The 12674-nt window shown below is 41.5% G+C and overlaps 1 protein-coding gene across 4 annotated transcripts in view; it reads right to left on the reverse strand.

Annotated features, from left to right (window-relative positions):
• Positions 1-452: 452 nt before the first annotated feature.
• The window catches only part of CDON (cell adhesion associated, oncogene regulated), a 99464-nt gene continuing 87242 nt past the window's right edge, over positions 453-12674 (reverse strand). For 2 of the 4 annotated variants that reach the window (XM_034666049.1, XM_034666050.1), the window contains exons 19-20: positions 4847-5121; positions 453-4256 (exon numbers count right to left, since the gene is read on the reverse strand). In XM_034666049.1, the coding sequence (XP_034521940.1) occupies positions 4093-4256; positions 4847-5121 (439 nt within the window). In that variant the 3' untranslated portion in view covers positions 453-4092. Of the gene's footprint in view, positions 4257-4846; positions 5122-6785; positions 6882-6969; positions 7002-10415; positions 10577-12674 lie in introns of those variants that run through there. The other 2 variants (XR_004627070.1, XR_004627071.1) reach the window with 2 other exon arrangements.

Here is a 12674-nt window from a genome sequence, read left to right on the forward strand (position 1 = left end):
CTGAAGCCAGGTGCCCATCCCTGCGTCCCTGTCTCTCTCTTCTCTTGGGTGGAGGAGCATCCCCGAGTCTGCAGCCATCAGAGGGACGCACAGGCGCTAGACTCCAGGCGTCTGTGCCAACATGACAGAGCAGAGGTATTCCAGAAGTAGCTTCCTGCCACCAGGTCCGGGGGAGCTGGCTGACAGGGGACGGGGGCTGTTCCAGAGTCATACTGTGTCAGCTGCCAGCATGACTCACTGGCTCCAGGGTGTGTGTGTGCGCGCGCGTGTCTGAAATCTGGGTGAAACACAAACGAATGCTTGTTCAACGGACTAGAAGCGTCAGGACTTGGCGCTGCCTCGGCAGGGGACTCGGAGAGGCAACAGCAGGAGAGCCAGCGGATGAGCTCGCCAGGATAAGTGGCGCCTGGAAGGAGACGGGAAACGGACAGAAACTTCAGTTGCTTCTTAGGTTCTCACAGATTTAGACTTTATTAGAAAAGGGATTTCAAGTTCTCTCAAGGCTCTCGGGGCTGGAGCTAAGGTTTAAGGGAGGCTTATTTCGACATGGGGAATCAACTATAACAAGGCCCCACCCCACGCCAAAGACCCTGTTGGCTTTCCGGTCAAAGCAGCTCAGACACGTTGATTGTTTTTTAGGGCTGCTTTTCTTGAGGAGGCTAAATGTCTGCCCAGGAGCTCACACAGATGTTGCTGGATGCTAACGGTAAACACAGACAACAGGCGAGGAGGGCCCCCTCCTCCCCACGTTCCTCAGGCTGCTATTCCCCCCGCCCCCCGTCCTCTCTTCCTTCTGAAGAGATACTGAGTCCCCCCGAGGGGCGTCCGCTTGCTTGGACACAGCTCCTGGGCTCAGGGATTCTCCCAGCCTCCCCATAAAGCACTTGCTGTCCTAGATCCTGTTCTCAGGGCCTGGATCTCGGCAGTCGGAACAGAAGGGATTAACCCTGGGACGTGCCATGGGGATTTTCAGGGGAGGACAGGGATGGAGGTTCCAAAGAATTTCCGAGGAAGACGTACACCCACCCCGACCACAAGCTACAAGCAGCTTTATACAAACAGGGAGGATCTGAGGGTCCCCATCTTCACGTGCTACTCTACAGGAAAGCAGCATTCTCTTTTAATATAAAGTCGTATCAAGCAGATAAAACCTGTCAACACTACATCATTTAAAATATGTACAGCTCCAAACATAACATTACAACTTTCAGGAAAATAAAACACACTTTTCAATAGGATACAAAAACATGCATCTCAAAGCCATTACTTTAAAAAACAGAGCAACACAGGTGAAATCCAGCCATGGGGTCAAGTTCTTGGCAGTACTCGATCCGGGAATGAGCTCTCCGTGACACAGTCGGCCTATACAGATGTGCTGGTCTTCAGACTCACTCCACAGAACCAAAACCCAGAAAGACATGCTTTTCAAAAAGACCACTTCACAAGGCATTAAAACGTCACGAGTTCATTTACATCCTGTACCGTACCTATCGGTAGACTATGGGTTCGTAACGGGGCACAAAGGACACAGTAAAATGATACACCAGGGGCAGGGGTGGAGTTTGTCGCTTAAACAAAGAACGAGAATTCTAAGACGAGAAGGAACATGAAGAGGCCTAACCAATGACGTGTTCACTAAGCCCAGGGAAGATCCCATTTCCAGGCGGGGGTGGGGGTGGTGAGGGCTGTCACCAGGAGACATGGGGACTCTGGGAAGGCCAAGTGATGGGCACGGAGCTCTGCCTGCGTGGGAAAGAGGGCGGCTTCTCGGGCTGCGGGGTCAGAGGAACCCTGCGGCAGGGGAGGCGGGAGCATGCAGAACTGGGCTGGTTCCATCACAAGAGGGAACCGCATGCTTTTGGAAAGCCGTCTGGAAAACTGGAAGGAGCTCGGATTACGGCTCTGGGTAAATTGGGTTGAAATGCAGGCTCTGAGGTGGGGGACGGTATTGGAGATTTGTTGTGAGGGTTAACGAGATAGCCGAGAGCAGCACCGAGCACGGTGCCTGGGACGCTGCGGTCACCCCGCAGATGCTGCTGTGTCCTCTGACTTCCTGGGGAAGCGACATCAGGCAGGACTGTCCTTGGTGACCGTGTAGGTCATCCAAGTTCAGAACAACTCAATGTTAGGGAGAATGCATAACTCCTAAGCGGTAAGGCAATTATATTTATATATTTATATATTTATATTTATATGTCTCAATATATAAAGGCATTTTTTATAAATAAAATACAATAAAAGGGATAACACTTAAAACAGCGTTACTAATAATATAAATAAAAGCAGTCCACAATGAGATTGCCCTAAAGGTAAAGTCGTCTCCTCTTCCTAGTGGACAAATCCCATATTCAAACTCCATCTTTCAAAGCAGTTTATGGCCTAAGGCTCATGCTAGCACACCACTGTTTCCTGAATCAAGACAACTGCCCATGACATCTACTCCCCAGTTCTCCGAAACTCCCTTTGTGACAGCATGGTTGTATCTGGCCTGGCAAAACACAGGGTATGTTTTCATATTCTGCGCACGAGGACTCTGTCCTTTGCTAGTCACAGAAGTAAGGGATGCAGCTATCCGCCTCCAAAGCTAATTGCATCTACACCACATGAAGAATAAATCCAGTATACTCTAAGTATGGACACTGGGAATGCAGAACTTGATCCTACAGCATCCCTAATACCTGACCCTGAAATTATACTATGTTCTACTCGAAGTCATTCTTGCATAGGGACCCAGCTCCGACAGCGTATTTCACAAACTGCTCTATTTATAAGATACGTAGACATATATAAGGGAATACTGATGCATTTACATAAACAGTTGATTAACATAGTATTCTAGTCTATTTCACTGCAATTTCTGGGAAACTGTGAACTTTTCTCATTGATGCTGAAACTGCTTGACTCTACATAAAGAGAAGCATTTTCTATTTTTTCCCCCAAAGGGATGCACAATCCAAAAACAAGCAGTGATCTATTGAAGCTTGAATCAAGCTATTAAAATAGTTATTAAATAGGAGTAGTGTTTTTTTTGTGGGATTTTTTTTTTTTTAAGATGTGGAGAAGAAAAGCCTTCCAAAGGCAGCTGCAAATGCCCTTGTCTCTCAGAGGGAGCCGTAACTGATTTATGAGCTCTGCTAACCAAAGCTTCACGTGTGTGTTTACAGTGACGACATTCTGAAAAACGTCAGGAAATTTCAAACCATACCCCTTTCCCTCCAAATTAAATCTTTTCTGACACTCACATCTTCCAAGTATTGCCCAAGCTGGAAGCTTGAAAAATAATAATTTTCAGGTGGCATGACACTGGGAGCACAATGTGGTTCTTTCTTTCCAAGCTGCCACTTTAAACTCATTTTGTTCCTACTCTTAGAAACAGTCAAAAAGAGCCCTATAGTGACAATTTAATAAACCAATCCAATTTTAATGCAGTGGGACCTGAGGGGGCTATCTTTTTCTCTCTGGCCTTGGTCCCCTGTCTGCATATGGCAATAACTCTACAGACCTTAACCTCAACCATGTTCATGACACCGTTTGGGACTAGTGCTAGAAAACTGCACATCATTTGTGCCCATGTGCAGACAGAGCGTCAACAGGTCACCTATGAGTTCTGTGGAAGGCACTCATAAAATTCATAAGACATCTACTATTACAAACGCTAGGTTACAACTGAGCGTGACTTCAAATGTTCTCAGAAAGTCTGATAACACAATACATCGAAAGACAGCTTTCCATGTGAAAACTTCAGTTCCCTCCTAGCCGAATCTGCCAATAGGCTGGATCCTTGCAGGAGGAGACTTATGGTCACTGAGGTTCTCGGAAACATGGAATGATCCCACCACTCTCAGATGATTGAAAACTACGCAAAACTAGGTTGTTTCCTACTGAGGGGGAAGGAGGAAGAGGGAAATTTTAAGGCATAAATAATATAAAAGGGCACACATTTTAAGATACATTCATAGGAAATTACTACTACAAAAAATAAATAATGATTTTCTCTGATCTGAATTCATGTCCTTCACACAGTCCATCCCCAGGCCTGTTTTGTGCAGTTACTGGCTTGAAGCAGGAACACGACTGGTCATTTGCACACCCTCAGGTTTCTCGGGGTTGCTGAAGGACCCCTGCAGGGCTGTCTAAAGGAATGCCAGGAGGAGACCAGGTAGTCTTTTCCGTACAGTCCTTGGACACATGTGGCAAAATAAGAGGGTTCCAACTTAAAATCTTGTTCTCTGGTTCTGAATGGACGCAGCTGTCTCCTGAAAAACACAAAGGTTTGGAAGCATTAAGAAACCAGAAAGGCTGACTTTTAAAAACAGTCTCACAACATTGCTTTGAGCAATAAAGAAAGAATAATGAGCCCAGTTATGTTGAGTTTGACTTTGAGAGAGAAAGAAAGCTTCAAAGATTTAAAATAAGGTTGAGCTCTCACGAACAGTTGTACAATTCATCTGAGGGCTAAAACCCTTAAAACCCCGCAGATAACCACTTCAAGGAAAGGCTACAACTTCAGAAGCAACTCAAATGATAAAAGAGGCCCATGATCACAAAATACCTTCTTCCAGCAAGTCTACCGTCCGGGCGCAAACCAAATCAAAGTCTACTTGGATTTAGTCTCCAAAATGTAATGGGATTAACAGCCTGAGATGAAGGATGTGAATAACAGAATTTCACAGAATTCCTTATATAGTCAATTTTTTCGAAGTACCTAATACCCCCCCCCACCCAGTATTTCAGAAATAATGTGAGATGATCACAGAGAGAACATCCTGAAAGCAACTGCCCTCATAGAGGTCTTAGCTAACTGAAGACTAGCTAGAAACTTCCGATTTATAATGCCTCGCAGTACCTCTGTTGAACTCTGCTGTATCTTCTGTGCACTCAGAATTGATCTCATTCCTACTGTCCTGACAGCAAGTATGCTGAGCAGGTCTTGGTGCCGTGTCATCTTTGCAACTCTCCTCAGGTGACTGGCCACAGTCGGGGGCTGTGGAAGCCAGACATGCAGACATCTTCATGTGACTGAGGGGCTTCATTTCCAAACCATCCTGAGGGTAAGGTGCTACCACTGGGACCACAGGAAGGGGGCTGCTGCTGAAAGTGCTGTTAGTTTTGGTGAAACACCTACAAAATACAACCAAAAGAAACAGAATTGTGTCTAGAGGGATCAATAATTAAAACACATGTATTTTGAAATACCATTTGGGATTTTGTATTCACAGACTCTTAAGAAAGATTAGTGCTTAAAAATAATGAAATGATTCACTATGATTTGAGATATTAAGAACTCAAAAATTACAGTTAAAATGGAATATAGGAAGAGAATGCACCACTTAAGAATAAAACTGTATGTGGGGAGCCTGGGTGGCACAACTGTTTAAGCATCTGACTCTTGGTTTCAGCTCAGGTCGTGATCTCCAGGTCATGAGATCAAGCCCCGCGTCAGGCTCCGTGCTGACTGCGGGGTCTGCTTAAGACTCTCTCTCCTTCTCCCTCTGTCCCTCCCCCTGCCAATACATAAATAAATCTTAAAAAAAACAAACAAAACAAAACCATAGGTGAGGACCTATCTCACAGGCTTCCTTTGTCTTGGTCCATGTCTGAAATTGTCTTCCATTTCATAATTAACTGGTTCCTGAATATAGCACACAGAAGAAAAAGGCCATTGGCCACTGGAAGGAATGGGGGAGAAAAAGAGGAAGAAGAAAACAGAAAGCTAAGAAACCTATGGCCACATGAGCGGACTAATCTTATGAAAGCCAACAAAAACACACTGCTTTGAAATCAGATAATATGTTCCTTCTCACCCTTGAAAAAAACACTACACGGATTGGACATTCAAAAATCCAGGTTTTATTTTTAAACTTTTCTCTTTGCAGAATAGTTGCTAGAACTTATTAGCACTGAGCATTTCAATCCTGCCCTACTTTTACCTCCTGCACTCATCTAAGATATGTGTTTTCTTTTTTTCTTTCTGCTCTTCAGGTTGGATAATTTCTATTGATGTTCTAGTTCACTGATTCTTTCTTCTGTTGTCTTCGATCTGCTGTTAGCTCATTCAGTAAATTCTTCATTCCAGTTAACTGTACTTTTCAGCTTTGGAATTTCCATTTGGTCCTTTTTATAGTTTCTATTTCTCTGCTACAATTCTTCATATGTGAATTCATTGTGTGTTTATCTTCCTTTAGGTGCTTGAACCTATTTATAATAGCTGCCTTAAGTTACTGCCTGCTAATTGTGATATCTGTGTCACCTCAGGGTCTGTTTCTATTGACATTTTTTCCCTTAAGTATCACATTTTTCTATTTCTTCACATGTATAGTAATTTTTACTGTTTTCCCCCCTCTAATTTTCTGGTTATTCTGTCGGTCGTGAATTCCATCCTCTGACACTTTCTGCTTGGGCCCTTGACCCAAGACTGGAGAATGCCCTCCAGCAAAAATCCATGAACAAATGTCAGGACAATGTCTTTCAAAATTAGATTTATTCAGTTTCTGCCTGCTTCTGGTTATTCTCCAATACTTCCAAATGGTCCAGATTTCATCATTATTACCTGTGGATGATCGAGCTAGTCCATCATTAACAAAAGCTGGAATTACAGGAATATATTTTTTATTTCCAAAATTATAAGAAGAGTCTCATGAAGACATTTCATTTGGCTTTGATTTAGGCATGTTAGATAGAAGACACATAACACTGACTGGTAGTATGATGTAGTTATGCAATGTTAGGGAATAAAGGTAAGAATTCTTTTTAACATGGAATGGTACATTTCTGGGGCATATGACAATCAGTAAAAGGAAGTCCATGCAAATGTTACTAGCATCTCTGTTGGTTCAAGTTATTGGAAGTATCAAACGCTAGGCAAGAAGAAAGATGTGAACCTGAAAGAGAGTAAGATAGCTGTCAGTAAACCAGATCCTTAATTTAAGTAAGTCTAACATTAATTTCAAATAGAGAAAAAATACTTACTATACATTTAGTGGAATTCAGATACTTGTCACCTGAAATGAAAGCAAAGTATGTGAGGTATTCATTTGTACAGAATAGTTTGAGTAAAAGATTATTTAATAGGACTATATTTTAAGTTTCAAAAATATAGAAGAAATGATTTAAATAAAACCCAAACGTTTCTATGCATGTCTTAAGCCAATAAAAAATGAAGGAAGCACTAGTACAGAAGGAAGTTTGCTGGAGGCAGAATCAGAGCTTTGGGCTAGACAGATCATGATTCCGGGAGAGTATGGCATTCCTTGTTTGTCCCATGCTACATTTTATTCTATTCTAAATTTTAAAAACTTTCCTGGGATGCTGGCAAAGGAGAGCACTAATCTCCTGAAAGCCATTTAATAATGTCTGTGTTATTGGGTTCTTTCCTTCTTGGATTTTGTCAGGTCTCTTCCACTGTCCCAATACCCAGGGAACCTGAGAATCCCCCTGAATGTTTTCAGTTCATGGGAATCAAATACAGACTCTAAGTAAGGTATTTACCCAAAATGTGGGGCGTGGTCAGAGGCAAAAACAAAACAAAACAAAAAACAAACAAACCAAAAAACAAACCACAAAAACCCCACCTTTCTGAATTCAGATACTACTAATGAAAATTCAGTGGATATTATCCATTTATATAAATAACCTTACCTACAAGAACCCTTTATTGTAAAAGCATTTGCTAAACAACTTCTAAATGTCAGACACTGTGGTAGACACTAAAAATAAAAAGGTAAATACAGCAGATTTCCAGCTTCCAGTCAAGCGGAGGAGATGGACAAGTAAACAAATGGTTACAGTGTGATGCAGTGTTTATAAGAAGATACAAAAGACACTCTCAGCACTTACCTGTGAAATGGGTAATAGACGTGTAGCTGATGATAAAGAGCACGACCTGTGTGATCAGCTAGAGGCCAGTGTCTATTCTTTCCTACTAGTTCAGACTCAACTGTCTTACAGTCAAGGAAATTACATTAGGTAGCAACTACTGAGTTAGAGAATAAGAAGGATTCTGATTTCCCAAAACCAGAAATACCTCTGGTCAGGGGAATCTATATGGCCACCATGATTTGCTGGAAATAACTTTTAAGAATTAAATTGCTGGTTTCTGGCTATGACTCAGTAGTTTATATCAGATGAACTCTCCTGCCAAGGACAACTACAAAGGATGGATAAATTTTTATTTTAAATCTGTTGAAGATATCAGAGGTCAACTACCAAAGCAAGCACCCAAATGGCTGAGAGCCACAGAGAAGGTAAATGTAAACATGAGTTTCAATACCACTTTTCCTTTTGAGGCATTTGCCCAATTCAGTGCAAAAATAAAAGGCTGAAACATCAAGCAGAAGGTGGTGGCTGCAAAGCTAAGAAGCCAAGCATGACTCCTGGCACTTTCATGGGGCTGGGAGGATAGAAACTGGAGTTCAGAGTCTCCTAAAGAGAAAAAGACTTTCAACTGGGACCCTGGAAGGTTTATGCTGTAAAAATAATGGTGAAGCAGAAAGAGACAACATTTTTACAGACACTGAAACTCAGCAGTAAAATAGCTCTGTCCCTGATTGAGTGAAAGTGATTTGCCTCTGGCAAAACTGCCTACCAAAAGCACTCCTTCTGGAGGAAGAAAACCTCCTCCAGAGCCTCCGTGAGTTTTTATATGCCATGCCCAGAATTCATAAAAAATTACCAGGTATATCAAGAGAAAGGAACAAGAGAAAAGTAAGTGATGCATATACTGAGTTAGGAGGCAAAGACTTTGAAAGACCTCGATGCATATATTCAAGAAAACAGGGGCGCCTGGGTGGCACAGCGGTTAAGCGTCTGCCTTCGGCTCAGGGCGTGATCCCGGCGTTATGGGATCGAGCCCCACATCAGGCTCCTCCGCTATGAGCCTGCTTCTTCCTCTCCCACTCCCCCTGCTTGTGTTCCCTCTCGCTGGCTGTCTCTATCTCTGTCGAATAAATAAATAAAATCTTAAAAAAAAAAAAAAAAGAAAACAGATGACAAGATGAAGAATTTTAATAGAAACCTAGACTCTAGTAATAATTATTATTTGGGATTTCTACACTAAAAAGTAGAATAACTGAAATTGAGAACTAAATACATGGGGTGCGGAGCTAACTGGGCACAGATGAACAGAGGTCTACTGCACATGAAGCAGGCATTGCACACCATTCAGACTGAAGTACAGACACAAAAAGGATGGGAAATATAGAAAGAAGCTTAAAAGACGGTGAGGAATAGTGAAAAGCTCAAAAATATATATAGTTGGAGTCTCTCTGAAGGAGAGAAAAGAGAATGGGACAGAAGCCATATTTGGAGACATCAGGACTAAGAATTCGCTAAAACTGATGAAGGCTCCCACAGAGATTCGAGAAGACCTACGAACCCCAAGCAGAATAAATACAAAGACAGTTACACTTTTGGATGTGAATAATTAAACTGTTGAAAGCAAAATACAATGTGAAAATCATAAAAGCAGCCAGAAGAAACAGACATTATTCCTTTGAAAGGGAACAATGCTAGCTGTACAGATGACTGACCACCAGAAATGACAGAAGCAATAATGCAATGTGGTTAAAGTACAAAAAGAAAGTAACTGCCAGCCTAGAATTCAATAAAACTGTCAAAAGGATTCTTCAAAAAGGAAGATGAACTGAAGACATTTACGCTGGGAGAATCTGTGACCCTCAGACCTGTATAATAAGAAATACTAGAGGCAGTTTTTCAAGTTGAAGGAAATGATTGCCAGCAGACGCAAGAAAGGAAATACAGAAAGGAATGAGGAGCAACAAAGAAAGGTAGTGTCGGGAATTCTGAATAAATACCGACTTCCAAAAACAGTAACTGTAATGTCATAGAGGATTTTAAATATTAGTAGAATGAAAACCTGTGACAAAAATAACACAAAACCCTAGAGAAGGAATGGAGTTAAAATGGTCTAGGAAGTGGTAAAGTACTGATATATATGGGACTCTGATTCAAGTCATAATGTCCAGCACCAAGCACATAGTTCATGGCACATAGTAGGACCTCCAAGACTTTGAACTAATAAACATTAAAACATCAGATTTTTAAAATCTCTCTCTTTTTTTTTAAAGATTTTATTTATTTGTCAGAGAGAGAGAGCACAAAAAGAGGGGGAGCGGCAGGCAGAGGGAGAAGCAGGCTCCCTGCCGAGTGAGAAGCCCCGATGTGGGGCTTGATCCCAGAACCCCGGGATCAGGACCTGAGCTGAAGGCAGCTGCTTAACCAACTGAGCCACCCAGGCACCCCTAAATATCCTTTCTCTTAAGCAAGTAAATCCATTATCGGGGGGGCATGGAGGGGCAAAGACTCAAGTAATTGGAAAATACCTTGTAATAGCTTGTTAATGCCCAGTACTAAGGTAAGGCATGTCCATTACAGTGAGAACAAACAGATACACTTACCCCTGAAGTTTTTTCATTCCCTGTAGTAGTTATCTCTGTCCTTGTTCAACAGTGGCTCTGTTGTCTGGATTTTCTTTTATCTGTTGGTTTCAAAGTTGTCGGACTTAAACTTCAATCTCCTTGAGGGCAGGCAATGACTGTCCTCAGTGTCAGAGAAAGCTCTTAAAACAGTGAGACATAAAGCACACACAGTCAGGTCCTTAGAAAAAAGTCCCCAACGGTGATGCTGTAAAATAAAGTAACTGAACTTCTGGCTTGATGCCTCATTTCTCTGCAAGATTCTAGAAGTCACACAGAGGTCCTAGAAACCTAAAAGACCAAAAAGGGTCATCAGGTCAGAAAGAAAAGTTATCATTGAAAAGAAGCAAAGTTAAAATGTAGGGGAAAAAAAAAATACTTGCCAGAATTAAAAAAACCAAGGACGTTCCCTAAAAACAAAATTTTATAAATTAATAATTTGTTTAGGTAGATAGAAGATGAATGAAATTTCATCATGATAACATAAAATAATGAAGACTCACCAGATAGGAAGAAGCCTTAAATTCTTCTGTTTCTTTCTTTTCAGTTTCTTTTTCTCTGTTCATTTCTTTCATTTACAGCCAAGGGTGAGATTTTTAAATGCACTGTAAGGGCAGCCCTAACATCTGAGTGTGAGGCACCGCTGTGTGGCAGTGGGGCTGAATCACGTGGGGGGGGGGCAGGGCTGAAGGGCCGGCCAAGTCAGAGGGGCCCCAGCCAACTATGATGGTTGATAACCTGGTTTTCTGTGCCGGAGTAAACACACAGATTAAATACACAAGATGTTTTAAAAGAAATGACATATATTTAACAAGAAAAAAAAGTACAATTTTACTATTCTCTATTCTTTGGTATCTATTTTTCAGCTAAGCGAAACGCGAGATGACCGCAGTTGTTACTGCTTTTGCTCTGAATTGTGACTCTCAATTCATAGAACAGTGTCGACAGTAAGATCGTACTTTGAGTTAGATTACCCACTTTCCAACAGGATAAACCAAATTGATTTAAAGTTTTCTGGTACACCAAATCCTAACTCCTAGTCATCAGGAATTAACCATTTGGATAACCACATGTAGATAATTTCATTCTATTCCAGGTATCTACATGTGTTGGCATAAAAATGGCTTCAACTTAGCGGTTATGTGCTAAGACACAAGCATAGAGGACAAAATGTATAAAAAAGGAATAGGGGCGTCTGGGTGGCTCAGTCATTAAGTGTCTGCCTTCAGCTCAGGTCATGATCCTGGAGTCTTGGGATCCAGCCCCGCATTGGGCTCCCTGCTCAGTGGGGAGTCTGTTTCTCCCTCTGCTCCTGCCCCCTGCTCGTGTTCTCTCTCTCTCTCAAATAAATAAATAAAAATCTTCACAAAATAAAATTAAAGAATTAAATTAAAAAGGAATATAATACCTGTTCTGAACAGAATCAGGAACACAGCATGTGAAAACAATTTTACTGATTAATACTTGAACTAAAATTTCTAACGCTGTCAGGTAATCATATAAAAAAAAATCTACAGAGACCCAAATCTATAGGCCGTGAAAGACAGAACAGGTCAAAAAAGTATACTGCAAATATCTGACATTCAGCGAGATGCTCTTACAGTGCACATTTTACCGTTCACGCAGTCGAAGAGTTTGTAATTTCACTGCCTTAGGCTTCTCAAATAACCCTTCAACTGCAGTTATTATTGGCTTAAGGTAGAGTGAAGGTTTTCACGGAGCTGTCTCTGGCTCAATGAAACTATTTTTCTTAATTTTAAGTTTAAAAACATTGAGTAAATAGAACTCTGGGCATCTTGCCACATCCAAAAATGTGTGCTAAAACAAATTCAGGTGGTCTGGGACCTGTTAGTTTACCAAGGTATCTTTCAGTTAACAGGACAGACCTGACAAACCTGTAAGACAGAAAAATGACTATTACAGTGTCATAAAAATAATATTCTTGAATGAACCATCTGAATAGCACACGCTAGAAAACAAGAGATTGGAGTAGTGGCATAGAATTGTCCCTGGATCAGTATGTTGCTTTAGTATTTCTCTAAATGTATTCTGGACATTCCAGGAAAACCATCCAGGGCCCCTGAAATATTTTCTAGCGAGATGTTCCATTTCTTCATACACAGTTGGATATTAGTGTTATAAGTGATTACGTAATCACTCCGATTCGATACTTGCATAAATCGTGTATTAAGTCTCCTCTTTTGATTATCCCCAGAGGGCAAAGACTGGCTATCCATGAAT

Source organism: Ailuropoda melanoleuca, chromosome 8 (assembly GCF_002007445.2).
Source record: "Ailuropoda melanoleuca isolate Jingjing chromosome 8, ASM200744v2, whole genome shotgun sequence".
Taxonomy (NCBI): domain Eukaryota; kingdom Metazoa; phylum Chordata; class Mammalia; order Carnivora; family Ursidae; genus Ailuropoda; species Ailuropoda melanoleuca.